This window comes from Melospiza georgiana, chromosome 9 (genome assembly GCF_028018845.1).
Source record: "Melospiza georgiana isolate bMelGeo1 chromosome 9, bMelGeo1.pri, whole genome shotgun sequence".
NCBI classification, from domain to species: domain Eukaryota; kingdom Metazoa; phylum Chordata; class Aves; order Passeriformes; family Passerellidae; genus Melospiza; species Melospiza georgiana.
This window is the reverse complement of record NC_080438.1, coordinates 15,539,889-15,560,319: the sequence shown is the minus strand read 5'-3', so window position 1 is coordinate 15,560,319 and position 20,431 is coordinate 15,539,889. Positions and strand designations below refer to the sequence as shown.

Below are 20,431 nucleotides of genomic sequence, written 5' to 3'. Positions count from 1 at the left end.
TGGCACCTTATGGAGGGCAAAGCACACTGTCAAAGCATGTAAGACCATCTGCCCTGGGGTTGGTTTGGTTTGGCACCCATTACAACAGTAATTTAGAGCAGAAGATGAGAAAATCAAAATGTAAAGACAGAAAAATAATTGTTGAGGCTCTCCTTTTTTCTTATCCATATGACAGGTAGAAGATTCTAAGCTTTCTTCTCCAAAATCCTTGAAAACTTGTGGCAGGTATTTGCCTTGTACAAACAGGTTTGTTACGCATATGTGGACAGTGTGGTCCTAGAGTACAAAGTGTTCCTAAATAATAGAGAAATTCTACAGCTTCCTTGGAAAACAGGAAAGCTACGGCAGCACAGGTGGTGCCCAGAAATCCTCCATTAGGGTGTGCAGCAATTTCATTGTGCAAACACTGCTCAGAACTGCTAGGTCACCAGCACTACCTTCTTCTCAGCTCTGATGCCAGATCCATGCCCACTACCTCAAGATGGCTAAATTAGATAGCTCAGATAGCTAAACTCCATAGCCAAAAGGTTTGTATAATTTAGAAGTTTGACATAACTATTGAGGTAGTTTGTGATGTATAAAATAAAAACAAACTTGGTTCTATTCTTGTGAAAACATTTGCTCTGCTTCTTTCTTTGTACAAGAACTACTGCATAGCATGGCCAAATACCTTTGTATAATAAGGCACATCATGGTTCCATCCTTATTCCTTCTTGTATTCTAGATGACTACAGGAGTTTTCTGATTGCTTTGCCTAAATCTTTCATCAACCTTTCTTTGAAAGCAAGTGAAAGCTTGTGGTCAGATTCAGGATTTCAAATGTGTTTTCCAATTTTTCTTAGGGGATGTTTTACAGTAATTAATTCTTATTAGTGGTTCATTAAGAAATTTGATGGCTACCATAATATAAACAACAGCATTGGGTTTTTTTGCTTCTGCCAAACTTCCTAATTTATCTAACTGGGTCACTGGTTTACTGAGGTGCACTTGAGGGAAAAATTCTGCTGCTGCTTAGTCTGATATTGAGAAGTTGCAAAGGCTTCTTCCCTACAAGAAAGGTCATTAGCACAAGGTCTGATGCATAAGAAATGAGCTGCATGCTAATCCTGGGGTTGGCAGCGTGAGTAATCTGAGCACGAAGGGAAAGCTCAGCTCGGTAGGCATGATTCATGCAATCCTACTGGAGTCTGCAGAGGTCGGTGTCTGAACTGAATCATCTGCATCTGATGTTCCTTCTCTTCTTGCCCAAGAGAAGGAGGGAGCCTTAAACAGCCCTGCACCTCTTTCCCCAGTAGACTGATAAAGCCCCTGACCTCACATTTGTAAGGCTGGTGTTCAGACAAGGAGCAGGGATCATGAACAGTGTTATTCAGCATTGGCAGCTGGTGTAGGTCACTGATATTTCATTTGTGTTATAGATAACAGCAAGCTTGGAAGCTTTTTATAGCTACCTAAAATGTTATCTTTAGTAATAGAAAATAAATTCATAATAGGGCTTAAACTTGTTTAAACTTTTAAAATAATCAACGTGCAGTAACAGGCCATTATTTATAACATTCCTTTTTGCTGTTTTAGTTAATTTCATTTGATTTTTCTAAAAAGAGAAAAATTTTGATCTTTTTGAAACCAGCATTAATTCTGTCACTGCCTTCAATGGGCCTAGGATTCAACATCAGTGTCTATATTTGTAAGTCTGAATTTAGAACAAGTAGGAGAAAGCATTTGGTATGTTACAGACAAAAGTCATCTACAAGCTGTGTTCCATGCAGAGTGAAAAATTATATATATTCTGTCTGCATACATGCTTATCCAATTTTTTTTAAACTAGCTCATTGAATCACACATCTTCGAGTTAACAGATGGATGGTGTCTTTGTACGAGCTTCTACTTGCACTGCTGGACAGAGCAAAAATATTTCTCAGAAGTAAAGTTCTAATTCTACAGACTAATGTGGACCAAGAACAATTTTTTTTTTCATAGAATTTGGCAACCCTGCTCTCTTCAAATGGCAAGAAGCTGCACGTAGGCCTACATATGAGCTGTGCCTCTCATATGGCCTCCAAAAGTCTTGAACCTGCCCATATCCTCTAGTCTGAGAAGTAAAGGTGAGCAGGCCATGCAGTGAGTTAGATCAGGATTTGACATAGAAGCTAATTATACTTTCCTGGCAGTCAGCACCTACCATGTCCACATTTTGTTAGCTTCTAGAGCTAATAAACTGTAATTTCTTAAATGCACTTTTACAAACTGTAAAATCAACTGCTTCATATAGTTACACTTCGACTTACAGTTTTGGATTACATGAGCCATTCTAGTTTTAAATTTCCATTTACCCTGCATATCAGTAGGTTAGTAGGAGACAGACTGAAGACTTTCTTCTTACCCTGGCATCTGTGGCCTTGTATGAGACAGTGACTCCTTGGTGTATGCTGGTAGTGATGTACTAATGGGCAGGCAGGGACTGTTCAGCCTCTATCAGCCCTCCGGAGCTGAGGTATCAATATAGACTTAAGTTTAGGTGATTTATCTTTTTAAGAAATATTCACTAGTATCAGCATATAATAACTAAAATTGTAAATACGTTTACAAAATCACCCTTAAATGGGTAATAGTGAAACGGCAGTGAAAGAATGAAGTCTTGAAAAACACCATGGTGCGAGCACACAACCCCATGCCGGCAGTTATCCGCCTCTGGCACGGCGATAAGGTAAGGGCGCTCAAGGGCGCGCTCGGAGCGCGCAGCGCGATCGCCGCCGGGGCCTGGGGCAGGCACGGCGGCGGGGGCGGCCCGGCGGCCGCGGCCGCTGCTCCCAATGACATTCCGAGCGCGTTCCGATGTGTCTGGCGGCTCTGCCGGAGCGCGCAGGTGACACAGCCGCGCCCCGCCGCCCCAGGGACGGCTTCTCCCTCTTTCGCCGCCAAATATCTGGGGAGCAGAGCCCTCCTTGGCCAAGCCCTGCGTGGGCAGGCGCGACCCCCGCAAGAAGAGCCGCCGCCTCCGAGGCACCGCCCGGGGTCCGGCGAGCCCCGGGACGTGCGGGCGGCCGGCGCTGTGCCCGGCGCTGTGCCCGGCGCTGTGCCCGGCGCTGTGCCCGGCGCTGTGCCCGGCGGCGCAGGGCGAGGGCCGCGGGGCGGGCGCGCCGCCGCCGCCGCTCCCGGTGCCTCCGCTCGGGCGGCTCCTGGCGGCGGCGGCGCTCCGAGCCCCTCCCGGCCGGCGGGGACGGCGGCGGCGGGGCCCGATGGCGAGACCCGGCGCTGCGTGCCCTCCGCCCGCCCGCCGGGTGATGGTGGCCGCGCGGGCGCTGCTCTTCTGGGCGTTGGTTTACAGCTACTGCGGGGTGTGCGCCTGCATCGCCGGGCTGCGGCTGCTCTGGAGCATCGGCCGGCGCCCGGGCGAGACCTTCCGCTGGGTGGTGCGGGAGAACCCCCCCGCCTGCCTCAACGACCCCTCCCTGGGCACCCACTGCTACGTCCGCATCAAGGTGAGGGCGCGGGCGGGGGGAGCGGGCCCGCTGGGCGCGCAGGCACCCACCCCCGCGCTGTGCATGGCACCCTGCCTGCCCTGCCTGCCCTGCCGTGCGGGATGCGCTGTGCATGGCACCCCTGCCTGCCCTGCCCTGCCTTGCGGGGCGCGCTGTGCATGGCACCCTGCCTGCCCTGCCTGCCCTGCCGTGCGGGGTGCGCTGTGCTCGGCACCCCTGCCTGCCCTGCCCTGCCCTGCCTTGCGGGGTGCGCTGTGCATGGCACCCCTGCCTGCCCTGCCCTGTTGTATGGGCTGCGCTGTGCCCGGCACCCCTGCCTGCCCTGCTTTGCAGGGTGCGCTGTGCCCGGCACCCCTGCCTGCCCTGCCCTGCCTTGCGGGATGCGCTGTGCACTGCACCCCTGCCTGCCCTGCCTTGCCCTGCCGTGCGGGGTGCGCTGTGCATGGCACCCCTGCCTGCCCTGCCCTGCCCTGCCGTGCGGGGTGCGCTATGCATGGCACCCCTGCCTGCCCTGCCCTGCCCTGCCTTGCGGGGTGCGCTGTGCATGGCACCCCTGCCTGCCCTGCCCGGCTGCGCGGGGTGCGCGGGCAGCCCGCCTGCCCTGCCGTGCGTGCTCGCACAGCTGCACAGGTGCACTCAGCACCTGCCTGCGCTGCCCCGGCGAGCGGGGCCGTGCCCAGCCCGGCTGCGGGGCCTCAGGCCGGGAGGATCGGTGCCCGGCCGGCCCGGGTGCGGAGCCCTGGGTGGGCGGTGAGCGGTTCCTTGGCCCCGGGTATCCCGCAGCCACCGCTCCCTGCACCGCCGCTGCTCTCTGCTGTTTACGGTTTGCCCAGTTGCACTGGGGAGCTCGGTTCGTGCATCACTGTTACAGGGAAAACATAGAGCAAGAAGCTAATTGCTGACCCTCAGGTTGTACAGTTTAAGCCACCAGTCAATTTCTGTACTTGTCTTCAGGTCTCTGTGATTTGCTTCTTTACTGAATGCTCTAAATGAAATTGTATTAGCTAGGTTTCTTTTGCAGCTATAGGTGAGCAGAGAATGCATAGCTAGTTTTGTCAAGTGCTATTTTTCATAAAATAAACATAAAGATCTCTGTTCCCAGGGTTCTGTGCAGATGGTTTTGTGCCAGGCAGTACTAATATAAATTAGAGAGCCTCAGTTTGTCATGATTTGCTTGTTTTCTTTTGCTAACATCATTAGGAGGCATGTGTGGGCTTTTTACTCATATGACATGTTCTTTTTTTTCCTGTACCACAAAGCAGTAAATGAACAGGCTGCTGGGGAAGTGAGAGGGGTATGACAGTAACAGAAGAGCATTTGGGGGCAAATCGAATTGCTGTCAATATGACAGTTGATCACTCATTTCAGGAAGTAAGAAACTCATGCTGTTGGATAACAGCAGGCTAATGGATTACTTTCCAAACACATATATCCTACAAATCCATTCAAATTTCAATAAAACAGCCAGTGTTGGAAAAGGTGGCAACATCCTATGTCTGTTCTGGAGGCTGGAAAAAAGGGAACAGCAGCAACTGAAAAAGTCCAGGATGGGCCATGTGATATTTAAACTGCTGCTGTACACGTGGGAATAGAATTTTCAGGAGTAAAGGGAGTTCCTTAAAAGCAACAAATAGATTAGAATAAAAACATGGAGGGTAAATCCCAAGAGGATGCTGACTGAAAGAAACAGCATGGAAGAGGGCTTACCTATTTCTCACTAAATGAGAAACTGTGGAAGAAGACTGAGAAACTTCTACTTTTTTAAATAAAAAAAGATTAAAGACAGAATGATCTGGAGAATGATACAGATGATGTAATGACCCCAAAATTTCTTGGGAATTTACTTTTACCTCTAGGGACTTCAAGTTCATTGGCATCCCAGAAATGAAACATCAATGTAATTAGGGGCAAAAAAGAAAAAGTCCCTATTATATCCAGAGCAAAAGTCTCTATTATATCCAGAGCAAATATTAAAAATCCAAATAGTTCCCTCTTCAGAGTCCTTTCAAGAATGAGGATATAAGTTAATGGTTTTGGAGCTCATTAGTGACTTACAAGTGTAAAGATATGTCAGAGCATTTGAAGCATCTTGGCAAGAAAACCTTTTTTCATGCATTTGTGATCCTTGCCCTGATATTAGCTCTTGATGTGTAGCAAAGGCATGGGGTTTTTCTTTCTGTTTTGAAATAGCAGAGACAGTGCAGGCTTTGACATTTGTTCAGAGCTGTACAACCCTTCTTCCTGCAGTTTCTTTCACATGACTTCTAAACAGTATTTTGCGAGCTAACTCCCAACTTCTCTATCTACTTCTGTGTCAGAACTCAGTAAAACCTCTAGGTCATGATCACGGTTTATTCAAATTCTACTGGATTTGACCTACAGTCAGTGCAGGCTTGTGTACATCCATTCTCTTCAATAGCATTTTAGTGTTCAGCTTCTACAATAAGTAAGTTGCCTGCTTGCAATTCTCATAAGACCCAATTCCTTAAAAGTTGCATCAGAAACTGACTATTGACATGGCAGAAAGAAGATTATAACATTAAGGCTTAATTTTCTGAAGTGAATCTGAAACCTAGAATTATAAAAACTAGCAAATATGTCTTGCTTTCTGGTTACTTAATTTTGATTGCTTTTGGTTGTTAAGAATCCACGTGGTCCTTTATCTATCATGCCAGAATGCAATGTGATGGTTTTAAATAGTTGCATAATCTTACCAGCTAACTGAAAGATTGGAAGTGCATTTAAAGTATTCTGCATTTTAAAGTCTTTCTTTAAAGCAGCTGGCTGGTGTCAGTGTGAAAGCAGCGTGCTCGCTGTGACAATAACCTGCATTTCCCAGTGGCTGTGGCAGGCAGTGCTCTGTCAGAAGTGTTGCTGTGCTCAGGGCTGGGCTGGCACACAGGCACAGCCAGGCAGGTACTGGGGATGGTCCTTCCTGGAAGGAGCTGTGCTGGGTGTGCAGGCTGGGGGACACTCAGCATTGCCACGGTGTAGCAGATACCTGATCTCAGAAGTAAAGAAGGCTTCAGCTTCAAAACTGATCATTTGATATTATTTTAGGTTCACTATGTTGTTTCTTAGAATATGATCTGAAACCATCATCCTTCTCAAATCCCAAAGAAGCAGTTCTGTGCAGCAATAAACACACTTCTTTTTCTCTTATTTTAGGATTCCGGGTTACGATTCCACTATGTGGCTGCTGGAGAAAGGGGCAAACCACTCATGTTGCTGCTTCATGGCTTTCCAGAATTCTGGTAAAACTCCCTTCAACATTTTCTATTATAAAAGAGGCTGCATAAGATACCCAAGGACGAACACCTCTGCTTAAATATCCCCAGTGCAATCCCTTATATGTATTTATGAATACTAATGGTATGAAGTTTCAGTAGGCAATGAACCATTGAAACATCTTTTTAACTGCTGCATCCACAAAGAAAGTTCCTTCAGACTAACACAAACCAACCATCTTTTTTGTACTGTCAATCTATTTTTCCTCAGGTATGTACCCTTTCCTGCAGACTTTGTGAAGGAACTGCTAATTTTAAACAAATTTCCTGTTTGGATAGTACTTGTACTACATGGCTAAACTTATGAATTATAGCAGAGGGTGTTAAAATAAAGATCCATTATATGTTAAGTGCAATCAGGATTGCTCCATTTATTAAAAATACTACACATTAATTTTTAACTAGGGGAGGGGAAGAACTATGAGTTCTACAGGCTATTGTGCAGCCTAATTTCAGAATGCTACTCAGGGAAAAAGGTTCTATTATTAGTCCATCACAAGATGAATGATGAATCAAACCCAATCCTAAATGTTTGTTTATAACAATGAAGAGCAGTCATGTGTCCAATGATTTAACCAAATTGCTCAGGCTGTTGTTGTCAGGTTTAGCTAGTGAAGCATGGCTTACAGAACTTGCACAGGAAAAACAGTAAGGGAATAAGGGGAGTACTAATGCCAGAAATACAGCAAGGTAAACAATCCTTTTCCTTGCCAAACTCAGCTGTGGGGCTAGGGGCCACTGCTGGAGCTGTGATTTTCCAGTCTGTACTCAGGTCATACCATGCTAAACTGACCCAAGAAGGAGAGGTCAGTTCCCTTTCCTCAGCAATTTCCCCTAGGTACTAATGCCCTTCAGGGTGTTGGGACAGAGCCACATTTCTGTTAAGTTAAATTTTCAAAGAACATTATTCTAGTAATAAATTGCTATCTAAAATTATTAAAGCTGTAAACTTTGATTGAAAGGACAGTTAGATGGGTCAGTGCATATTCTATTCAAACATTATGCATATCTTGCATAAAGCATAGTCTAACACAGGCAATGAGACTACAGCTGATTTCCCCTATGGGGGAATAGTAAAAGAGAAATTAGCATTTAATATACATATTCTACTGAGATTAGGTATATTATTTTTAAAAAGCAGAAAGTAATTCTTACAGTTTAGGATAGTGAGTCATGCTATAAGTGGCAGCTACTAGATTGTATTGTCTGACCATTCAAAAGGGATTAATAAAAAACGTGTTATGTAGGTCACTGGGACCACCGAGAGTTTCTATCGCTGTTTTAAAAAGAACACTATATGCTAATAGTCTGTAAACCAATCATATTACCAATATTTGTGGTAGGTTATTCATTCACTCAGTGATTTCTTTTTCATTCAGGAATAGTGATTGTTCTAAGAGCACAAGATAAAATAACCACAATTTAAGAGAGAGGTAAAGCAGCAGCAAATTTGTATTGTTTGTCTAGGAAAACAAAAAGGATTTTATCCACAATTACAGTTCTTAATTTTAATAAATCCTCTGCTTTCAAATGTCTCAAGGTTATAACTAGGACAAATATAACCAGACCACTAAGAGTGATAGAAAATGTCTGAAGGTGACAGATCACTAAAGAATGTAACACACCAGAGCCAATGAGGGTTTTAGATAGGGCATAAGAACTTGAAAATCAATACATGGAGGAAGGTCAATAATAAAATACTTAAAACTGGACATAATGTGTTGAGGCAGCTGAGTACTTAAAAGTTGTGTGTGAGCTGCTACATTTTATACTACTTGCCCTTTAGAAAAAAATATTATCAGAAAGTCTCAAAATAGATTCAACCTTATGAACATGAAGGCATTCATAACATTTCCAAATTCTGCTTGCAAAGCAGTTGTCCAATATTTATATATCATATGGGATAAAAGGGTTTATTTGAATATAAAACCTACCCATTTGATAGGTCATACATTTGGAGACTGATGGACTGCTGTGAAAACAGAGGATGAGAATAGCTTGTAGACATTTTCAGAAAACAAAAATAGTTGATTTATGTATTTATGGGCCTGGTTCTTTCTTCTTACAGAAGTATATAGAATAGCTGCAACAGTTACCATGGCAAATTCAGCTTCCAAGTCATTATATAATGCCTGTAAAAAATTCATTCCCAGAGATCTCAGCCAAACCTTGTCTTCACATTATATAGCACTGACATGAAAATGTTCTGACTGTTTTGTTTATATGAAAACAGATTCATACCACTGAGTGTTCCTGTAACCTTATTTAAGTTCGAAGTCCCTAATAGGCTGGAGGAAAAGGTAAAGTGGAAGAGCCCATGGTCTGATACAGATGTTGTTTGGATTAAGGTAGAATTCTGTGCATCACACTTAAAACCACTGATGATCCAAATGTTACATATCCTTTCTCTGAAACAAGCAGAAATAAAAGCTAAATCCCAGCACAGAGGGATGCAGTCACTGTTATATATGTCCAGAAGGATCATGGTTTTCCTACGTCTTTCTAGTACAGTGTAAGATAAGACTATGTCTGTCTTGGTACTGGCTATTCTAAAATTTATTTGGTTTCAATAACAGCTGAAGGACAGGTCATTCTTGCAGGTTAAGACCCACCATTTTCTTTTTATTTTTGCTTCATAACACACATCCAGCCACTACAAACAGTTACAGAGTGAGGAATAGCCCAGGCCTTTGCCTGAGTTCTTGCCTTTGTATGCCTTTTGATGTATGTAATGCTATCACTCTTTTCCATAGAAACCCAAGGATGAAATACTCTGTCTAGTAACAACACATTGAGAGAGCTTGTTCTGCAACAGTTCTGGTACAGAGACACAGATGAAAGTGTACACAGGACAAATCCTATAAGCTTCACCAAGATCATTTGTTATTAACTGGATTTCTTTCTTTGGTTTATTTATTGTATGAATTATCTGATATTCTTTTTCTGAATAGAAAAAATTGCAAAACATGGCTGTGTGTAAGCCAGGGAGAAGAGAAAGCTTTTCAGGTCTTACTTTTTTGATGCTACTATGGCTCCAAGGATAAAGTCCTCCCTGTGCTCTGGTTTATGCCTGCTTCCTTTGCAGCAAAGGGGCTGTGCCAGACTCCAGGAATTGTTGAAAAGCCCTGGCTCTGGCTGTGTCCCCTTTGTGGCAGCCGCACTTTGTTACTGGGGGATTCAAGACGGGAGCACAAAACTACTGCAGCCACAAAGGACCATCAGCACAGCACAGAAAGGAAAAAGAATCTCAGAGCAAACAAAGCCATGCTAGTTTACCCTCAAATATTTGGGTGCAAAAGCATTGAGTGCACTTTTGGTATCATACTACTTGACCTTGTAACTCCAACTTTTTTTCCCCTTTGTTAGGTATTCTTGGCGCCATCAATTGCGGGAATTTAAAAGTGAATATCGAGTGGTGGCCTTGGATTTGAGAGGTTATGGAGAAACAGATGCTCCTCCTCACAAAGAAAATTACAAGTTAGATTGCCTGATAGCAGACATAAAGGATATTTTGGAATCTCTAGGTGCGTTAGTAGAAGAAAAATCTACTTGACTCAAAAATGACTTAATTTTCTAGGAAAAGAAACCCATATAAAGATCTAGCACTGTTTTTGTTTGTTTGTTTGTTTGTTTGTTTGTTTGTTTTAATATACGCATTGCAGAAGTGTATAAATCTAAGGATACTAATATTATTTGGACAATTATAAATTAAGAAGTGTTGTTTTCTAATTACAATGTGTATGTCTGTATAAGCAATATGTAAAGATGATTTTTTCATCAGGAGTTTTGAAAAGAAAATTTCTATGTACTGTAAAATGCAGTACATAGAAAAGAACCTATGGTTCTTTTCCTTAAGCAGCCTTTCCTCCTAATCACTTGCCTTAGTGGATAATATTCTGAGTTAGAGTCTTAAAGGACTTGCATTATATCAGATGACATTCTTCTTGCACAAACAAGACATAATAACTATTGTTATAGAGGGCTTTACAGAGATGGTGAGAGTTCATCTGCTGTATTGGGGAAAAAAAACCTCCAAAAATGCTACCCTTTGCACAATACTACTCCTGTCAGTTCTCAAGAGCTGAATCACTCTGTCTTACACAACAGTGAGAGCAAAAGGGAGAACAAGGGGCACACTGCTCTCTGTGGCAAATACACAGGGTAAAGGTCTAGAGCTGAAGTGCAAAATTGGCTCCTCCAACTCAGTTTGAAGTGTCTCTGTTTGGGTGATAAATTGTAACCCCTGGTGAAGGCTATTTCCCTTCCATACCAAGATCAATACAAGGGATTAGATTGTCATTCTCTGAGTAATTTTAATTCCCTGGATATTCTAGCCATAGTAAAATAACTTACTGCATTTCATATGGAGAAATAGTAATGCAGTGATTCAAGTTCTGAGATTTGAATTTTGCTTTGCTTCTGATGTTTGAGTATTGGCAAAAGATTGGGCAGGAGTCCCCACACAGTGTTGACATTTTCCAGCCTGTGCTGGTTGTGTTAATCTCCATGGTAATGCCATGGTTATGCTTGAGAAGTGCTCTCAGCATAATTCAATTTCAGAGGGATTTAAATTTTTTTGGGAAAATCACTTCAGAGCCTTATCTTTGTTTGTCCTAATCCCAAGTTAAATTCTTTTGGAGAACTTGATTATATCAAAAGTGCTCCCTCTTGGATTTCTATCCAAGAGGGTTTATAAGGCTCTTTGACAACTGTATCCAAATTTATGTCAGAATTCTAAACATTTTGGCTTTTATATGTTTCATTTGTAGTCTGTTGCTCACCATACCAGTCCTCAATGAGGAGGGTGATGGTATCTGACACTAGTGTATGTTATTTTCCAGCAATGGTTTAAGAAGGAGTGTTAGAGCTTTCAAAACACTTGGTCACTATCCTGCCCATACCACTTCTGTTGCTGCTAAAATACAATTTTTATTGATGGAAGAATAAGTAAGTGAATGTCCAGAACTTACAAAATTTCCAACAAAACAGCATATGGAGAAAAGCTACAGGCCTCCTAAGTATATAAATGGGAGTGTTTACACATGCTTTATATATGGCTACTAAGTATAATGCCCACTTTTTGCATAATGATGCCACTGAGTGCTTAGATAACCTCTCATATTCAGAGAAATACATTAGGATTATTTTTGTTCTGGAGGTGCCCAGGAGATTGCTCAGTCTTCTTGTCTGCAGTTTCCAATTCCAAACTCCCTAAACACGGCAAGTGTCCGTGTGTTATAATGGCTGCAGGCTGAAGTGTCCATCTGAGCCTGCACTGGCCAAGATGTGAACAGGGTGGCCATCTGCATACTGAGTGACTTTAGGGTGACATGGAGGTAGTAGAGTTCAAGTTGAATCAAGTCCAATTAAATACTTTGACATATTTGTAAATTTTTAAATTATAATAGTGCCCTATTTTTTCTCACTGTTAGTAATGGAAGTGGTGCAGTATTAAAGTTACATTAATGAATGTGCTGGACCACCTATTCAGCCCAATAATGATTTTATTGTATGAGCTGATTTCTGTGGATATTAATTCCTTTGAAATAAAAGCATGTGTCTGTGTTTATGTGGTAGGATACAACAAGTGTGTGTTGATTGGCCATGACTGGGGAGGAATGATTGCTTGGTTAGTGGCCATATGTTACCCTGAAATGGTGACTAAGCTGATTGTGGTTAATTTCCCTCATCCTTCTGTATTTACAGGTAAGTTTGACAGTAGTCTTTGTTAATCCAAAGTATCTGCATTTTGGTCACAATTGTGCTTGCTTTGAGAACCAACAGCCTGCCTCAGTAGATAAGCTCTATGGCTCTCACAGTCTGGACTGTATTTTATGAAGCAGTAAGATAGCAAGTATTTGACTTATGAAAATAAATTTATTGTAGGAAATGGGAATACTTGCCACAAAAGTTACAGATGTTTTTTTAATACTTGAGGGTCCACAAACATAATTTTCAAACCCATGAATCTGGTTTTTTGCACTTTATCACTGTTTATCACTGTTATATATATCAGGAAATAATTCCCAAAGAGGGATGTATATTGTATTACACTTTGTTAAAGGCTGCACTGCATTATTAAATCTGCATAAGCCTGTCTTTGTATGAATGTGAATCAGACATTAGAATTACATCCTGATTTAGGTGACAAGTGGCAATTTGTGATCTGGTACAATATTCATTGGAAGAAGTCTTTCCAGGCTACTTAACAGATGTTCAGGAATATACCAGTACTTTGCTGAAAGAGGACTTGTTTCACTATTTGTTGTGTGATAGAGTTGAGTTTGTCTACTACCCAGAATTGCAAAACATTTCACAGGAATTATATAAACATTCAGCAATCGAAAGGAAAGTACTATCTCACTAATCTGAATTTTTTCAATTGCTGGCCTTACCCTATCTCCATTTTAAAAGTCACCCCATTTCCCCATAAATAGCTAAGAATATTCAGCAGAACTTTAATTTTCATTTCAATTGAAAATAAATCTGGCCTTACACTGTGGGATCAGCCACACCATCCATATTTGTTGTTCTCACAGTGTTCTTGGGCACCTTTCTAAGATACTAAAGAACATTTTGCCAGGTGGTAAATCCACACTTACCCATGGAGAGGTCTGTTTTCCACACGAAAGCAGAAGATTTTGCTGTGTTTTCCATGAGAGCAGGAGCAAGGCTGTAGAGAAGATAATTGCATTTTATTATAGTATTTGTTTGTATATTTGCTGAACTACAAAATCTGTTCTGTACCTTAATATATTCTCCCTACATCAAATTTATTCTACTTTGCGTGGCCAAAAGAAAACATACAGTTTATAAATAGTACAGAAATGTAAAGTGATCAGTGCTGACAATGGTCCATCAGGAAAATATAATGGATAATGCAATTTAAGAATGTATAAGATAGGAAACTATAGAAGATAACTAACACTTCAATTTCTGTTGGCTTAAAACTCATTTTTATTCACAGTCAGAATTAATATTTCAGAGAGATGTCCTGTGTTGGGAATGTGGTTTTTTGCATTCCTAAATTTGCACCTGTACAGGAAAAGTTCTAGACTTCCTAGCAGCTGCACACATTGTGTGCTTGCTTTGAGGAAGTTAAGTATTTGAATGTCAGTGTTGGCTCTTGAAACTCACTGGAGACACAGATTTGCAATTAAAAAAAAGAACAAAACAGTCAATGCAAGATGCAAGTTTGTGATAGATAGATAGATAGATAGATAGATAGATAGATAGATAGATAGATAGATAGATAGATAGACAGATAGATATAGATATAATTTTCTTTTGCTATATATGCTATGTCTTTAAAAATAACTGTAAAAATCTTTGAAAAGTGACTCTAGGTAATCTTGATTACGGTTCTTGAAATTGCCAAAATGACACTGTTAGAAAAATTCTATACTTCAATGAACAGTATTGATGCAGTTTTTAGAATGTCAGTGGATCATCATGTACAGATTTCTGTGCATCACCTCATTGATGAGAGAATACCTATTTATGCCCTTTATTCCATATCTGGAAAAGAAATGCTTTGGACTAGCTACACAAATAGATCTCTAAGTGAAAAACTACCATGCAATTAACTCCAGCCCTGCTGTCCTCACCTAATCTTTGGCAAACTTTTATTTTGCTGGCTGTTTCTACTAACATTTATAAAAGAAGTACCTTTTAATGGCCACATCATATATTTACTGCTGAAGTAATCATCTTTTGTCACGCAGCATACTTTAATGTAATATTTTTAAAACATTCCTTTATGTTTAAAAAATAGTAATATTACTAGTAATTTTGTTTGAGCCATCAGTTTTCATTTTTAATTCATGGACATTTTTGTTTCAGAATACATTCTACGACATCCATCACAATTGATTAAATCTGGTTACTTCTTCTTTTTCCAAATGCCATGGTTTCCTGAATTCATGTTTACACTAAATGATTTCAAGGTGAGCAAAATGAATGCTCTTGTTTATATCTGTAACTGTGAGTAATGGAATAATTGCCACCTACATTGATCCCTTCTGATGTAGATATAATTACTGGAAAAAATATGGAGCCTTCTGATTTTCCTTCTTAAGCTTTATATAAAGTAGCATACAAGTCCATAGAGTCTCTGAGATTAACTCTTCCTTCTGCATTTCTGGGAGGAGCTGAGGGAGGCACATTTAACCTCAGCAGTGCATTACTGCACCTAGAGGGTCAGCTGGTTTCACTTGTGCCCGTACCAGTGGGACACCGCTGGTGCCTGGGGAGCTGCTGCTGACTTATCTGAAGTTCCTGTGTGCAGTGGGACATCCCCTCATCTATCAGAGCCTGCCACAGGGCAGGCAGTGTGGGGGGCTGGGCACTGCATCCAGCCAGGTGAGGAATTGTCCCCGAGAAGCCAAGGCCAGCCCTTTGTATAACCTTAAACGTGAGCAGGAGCCGATAGAAAAGGACAACAGTGCAGGACACACCTCCTACACACCAACAGCCCGAGCAGAGCTCCCCGTGCTGCACACACAGGGCACAGCCAGCAGGGAGGCCATGAATCCTCCTCCCTCCTGCCCTGCCACCTGCTGGGTCCATCCCAAAAAAACCTACAGGCCTGCACTTGCCTGGCACAGGTAGCAGGGCAGGATGCAGTGACTTGGTAATACTGTATTTCTCTGTACTGGATTATTCTGGAATAAGTTCTACTAGAGATGTTTACCTTGTGCTTTACACATAGCTCTCTAAAAACTCATTTGAACCATTCATTGTACTTTGAACATAAATAGATTTCATAAATATGCATAAACAGATTTTAGAAAGATGTGTCCTATTGAAGGAGAGAAATCACATTTTCTAGCTATCTTACATAATAGCTTTTTATTCTTGTTTTTGTAGGTTCTGAAAAGTTTGTTTACCAGCCAGGCCACTGGAATTGGAAGGAAAGGCTGCAGATTAACTGCAGAGGATATTGAAGCTTATCTCTATGTCTTTTCACAACCCGGAGCATTAACAGGACCCATTAACCATTACAGAACTCTTTTCAGGTCAGTATAATATTCCCAAGCAAAGGAAAACACTCTAGAGAGTCCCCTGGAGCCCAAAGGTGTTACTGCTGCTCCTCTCCTGCTGCTGGACCAGGGGAAACCCCCAGGTGTGTTCCTGAAGCCTCACCAGCTGGGCACAGGCCCAGTCAAGCAGTGAGAGGCCAGGTGTGCTCTGAGAGGTGTCCACACAAAATGGCAAAACAAGCAGAGTGCACAAAAGGAAAATCTTTGTTTCAAAATCTAATAGAGCAAAGACTCTTCTTCATTCACAGCTCCCATGGCAATCCCAAAAATCCACCTTTAAATAATACTTTAAAAATTAACATCAATTAATTGTTTGCATTACAATTCATGTTATGATAATATCTATCAAGAGCTTATTATTATATAATCCTACTAGATGATATGGCATCCAAGTATGTTACCCTTACCTGTAACTTTAAAAAACCATATCTGGCACAATTTTATTGTGTTTAGTCTATTTCTGTTTTTCAGAAAGGTGAAGAGGTTTTTTTATAACTAAGCCTAAAACTAATCTAACTTGATTTGGTTTGGGGTTTTTCTGTTCCTTTATTGGTCTTAGCAGACTCCCTTCACAGAGTAAAACAGAGACAGCATCATAATAGGAAATGTTTTTGCAAGATTAATATTTATTTTCTCAAACAGCTTTCTAATGATTTTAACTTTCCTGAAAGGAGTTGGCTTGGCCTTAGAGACAGACACCCCCTTTTTTACCTACCAAAAACATGGCCAGAAGATCTTAACTCTGCATATATTCTACTTACAGCACTAACTTGGACTATATCAAGAAGAGTGGCATTGAATTTGTTTTTCCTTTACCATCTCTGGTCTTTAGCAGTGATAAATGTCCTGCATGCTTCTTTAACAAAAGACCAGGATATCCCAATATCCTTTCAAACAGCAATTTGCTTCTTTGCCTAAACTCAGGCAGTAGATGTTTGAAGCAGAATAACTTTTCATTTTCCATGGTCCGAATTTACTGCCACCTTTGTTGCTCTTTCTGTGTCACTGTCAGCAGAGCAATCAGCAGGGAAAACACTGTGAGGGCAACAGGGACCTGAGCTAGGTGCTGTCTGGTACAGGCTGAGACAGAACAGGAAGGAGAAGGCAGAAAGCTAACCCCAAGCACGGCTGACAGTGGGGAATAAATGAGACGGCTGTGCTGGTACCAGTACATTGTTAAAGCCGTGCAGAGAGCAGCCGATGCCATCAGCCGGGATGTGCGATGCTCCCCCCCTGCGGCAGCCCCGCCCGGGCTGATGAGGAGCTCCGAGGCGGCGGCGCCCCGAGCCCTGCCCGTTCCATGCCCAGCACCTCGCTCCAGTGCGTGTGCACATTAACCAGCTGCTCCTCTGCCGGCAGAGGGACGGGCCTGTGACAGCTCAGCTGCTCTGGGACTCACACACAAACGGAAGAGATGTGGACCTTTATTGTTTCAGACCTTTGCAGACTCAAAAAGACAGTGAAGTATCAGTTATAAGTCAGAAAGTATCTTCACAGCTATTAATTCCTCCATGTGTATGTTTGTGCATTGTTTGCTTTATTCTTCTAATGAAAGTACACCTGCATTGTGTTCAGAGACTCTTATTTAGGTGCTGCCAGCCACAATGCAGTAAACAAAAAAATCAGTCACTCAGTTCTTGCCACCAGTTCTGATGGTCACACCTAATGGGTTGGGAATTGTTAAATATGAAAACTGGATTGGAATTTTCCCTTTCTCTCATCTAAGTCATTAAGCATCCATATATTTGGATGCTAATGACTTGTATTCACCATAACTCCCAGTGGGCTGATACTGGTGACCCGTGTGTTAAAGGGTTCCAACTCATTACTGTCCACTTGGAGGTGCATTCTTCACAGCCTCATTTTTCTGGAATATTATTTCCAAAGAGAAAATAACCTACTTCCATCCATCACCAGCACATCTTTTTATAAATAGCACAGTGGTCATTCCTTTCACTAGATATTAAATACAAACACTTTAAGAATAAATCCATAAAGTTTTTATATCATGCTTAGTTAAGAGAGATAGGTAAGAAGCTGAAACTTTAATGTCTTCTGATACACCATTTGTTTAGAAAATAGCATTAGTTCTCTTGTAACAGTTAAGAAGTACTTCACTGTTTACAGAGAAACTGTTTAACAATGGTGTATGAAGGTATGAGTCTGTTTTTCAAAGACTAATATTTCACAAATGGAACTTCCCTTTCTAAATGAGAAATCTGTGCATTCATTGTTATTAAAGGCAATTTCTGGAAATTTCAGGCATGATATAATTTCCCATATTCCGGACTGAACAGAAATATAATGCAATTCATAGGCAATGAAAAGTGACAAAAAAAGCCTGTGAAAAAAAGCCTGTATAAAGCCTGACAGAGTTTACCTAAGTCAGGCTGCAAACCATGCAAGGCACAAAACAGTAAACTGTACAGTGGTGAGAAAACACACATGTTAATAGTGAAGAGATCCAGGATACTGGAGTAAAAGGTGAAGAGATTAGTCTCAATGCACAGAATCAGATATTAGATTATCACTTTTTAAAACTGGTACTATGAATAAGCTGTGGTTCGGTGGGTGAGGTCAGGTTGTTTGCAAAATGAGATTTAAATCCACTGGTAGAAAAGGCCATTTTAAGAATTTTTGCAATCATCAGTCAAAATGAAATTACTATCTAAAGTGATCTTTTATTAACATTTCTTGACTTTGCATGTAAGTAGAGAGGAAGAATGTCTTCAAAGTCTCATTTTATTTGTTTTACTTTAAACTAAGACATGTCACCTTCTTTTTCTTGCTTTTTTACAGAGCATAGTCTCTATGTTTTATTAAAGAAGACCTAACTAAGTGTGTTTTATTTTTCAAGCTGCCTGCCTCTGCAGAACCATGAAATCATCATGCCAACACTGCTGTTATGGGGAGAAAGAGATGCATTTATGGAAGTTGAGATGGCAGAAATTACAAGGATTTATGTTAAAAATCATTTCAGATTAACTATTTTGTCAGAAGCCAGTCATTGGCTCCAGCAGGATCAACCTGACATAGTGAACAAGTTGATATGGACCTTTCTTAAGGAAGAGACAAAAAGAAAAAGAGAATGACTGTTTGTACATGTTTTAAGGGGTCTAAATAAAAGCTCTTTGGATTTAAAACCTAATTGTTATCAGGGCCATATTTCCAGCCTGCCTTCTATTTTGAGCTCTGTTAGAGAAGTGTTTTCATTGTACTGTACATTTGGACACTAATCGTACAGCTAAAAGAAGTGAGTATGAGAATATATGATACCAACATTGGTTTTACCTGTATACTTGTATTTTGCACATAAAAACACCTGCCTTAAAATACATATGTATTTGTACAGAAAGAAAATCATGGAAAGTTGCTTGGTTTTGTTTTCTCCCTTGCTTTACAGTTGTAATGTGTGGTGCCTTTTACAAATTTATAATGAAACAATAGTGTGGTGCCATACTGAAGAAAGTCACAAGTTTTCATTCTAGATTTGCCTGAATTTTTTTAATGTATTTTACCATTAAACAGTAACTCTTTTTATCTATATTTTAGCATACTGAATGACTGAAAATTTTCTGGGTACGTTTCTAGTCTTCAAGTGAATAATGATCCGTATCTTGTTGTACTGTTGAATGCAGCTGCTTTGCGCAATGTGTTTTTCTTTCTTGACTAAAAAATGGAAAACCTGTACACTCCACATGTCTGAACAAGAACAATGGAAAATTAAGATATAACATGTATCAAATCCACCTCTGTCTAATAAAATGCAACTTACAAGACTCCGTTTACTTTATCTGTCTTCCTATGGAGAGATTTGCTGAAGCTAAGAACTGAGTTTGAATAGCTGAAGTGTCTGGTCTGGTATTCAGCCTGGACACTCATGCTATGATTGTTGTCAATTTTTGAAAATAATGCCTCATTGTTGGCATTATCCTTCCTATGTCAGCAACTACTCTTCTTGTCTCCAAGAACTGCTGCCAAGTTCCTGTGTTTATAGGAGGAAGAGACGCAGTGATTATGAACACAAAGGGTAGAATTAACTTGCATGTGATGGCAGGGGAGAAGAAAAACGTAAGCTAACTACAATGGGAAAAGAAGCAAAAATACAAGACCACAGAATAGGTGTCACCTGCCTATCAGGTTTCCAAAGCCTCCCTCTCCACCTGCAGAGCAAGCGCAGTGCCCTGGAATCAGAGGTGAACAAGAGGCCACTGAGGGAGGCGTCAGGGCCAGGTGAGCCTGAACAACCGTCCACACTAAAGTAGAACAGAGATGGGACATGCTGGGGAGTCCCAACACATCCCCCACTGCCAAGTGTATCATCCCTTTGGAGCCACTGTGTCCCACTCGGTGTGGGTGCAGTGTAACCCTCAGTGTAACCCTCGCCAGGAAGGACCAAGCGGTGCTGCCTGCCCAGCGCTAGCTCATGGCTGAAGACCTGTTCTCGTCCCCAAATCCCAGCAGAGTCTCCTCAGGATCACGACAGTGGTGTTATATTTGCTCCTTTCCATCCACCACTGGTACCTGCCTTTCAAACATTTACCCTGATTACTTTCAGCACTTATGAACTTAAATGGTTATGTGCTTCTCTTACTTACACTGTGAAGCTGGAAAGGCTCTC

At 41.5% G+C, this 20,431-nt stretch overlaps 1 protein-coding gene across 2 annotated transcripts; it reads left to right on the top strand.

Annotated features, from left to right (window-relative positions):
* The first annotated feature begins 2,512 nt into the window (after positions 1 to 2,512).
* EPHX4 (epoxide hydrolase 4) lies at positions 2,513 to 19,589 on the top strand. 2 transcript variants are annotated; one of them, XM_058029989.1, is made up of 7 exons: positions 2,513 to 2,707; positions 6,651 to 6,736; positions 10,136 to 10,293; positions 12,347 to 12,475; positions 14,612 to 14,715; positions 15,638 to 15,786; positions 18,668 to 19,589. In XM_058029989.1, the coding sequence occupies exons 1-7, from the start codon at positions 2,651 to 2,653 to the stop codon at positions 18,900 to 18,902; spliced, it is 918 nt and encodes a 305-aa protein (XP_057885972.1). In that variant the 5' UTR covers positions 2,513 to 2,650; the 3' UTR covers positions 18,903 to 19,589. The 2 variants fall into 2 exon arrangements, with proteins under 2 accessions (XP_057885972.1, XP_057885971.1); XM_058029988.1 differs by lacking the exon at positions 2,513 to 2,707 and adding an exon at positions 3,222 to 3,482.
* The last annotated feature ends 842 nt before the right edge of the window (positions 19,590 to 20,431 follow it).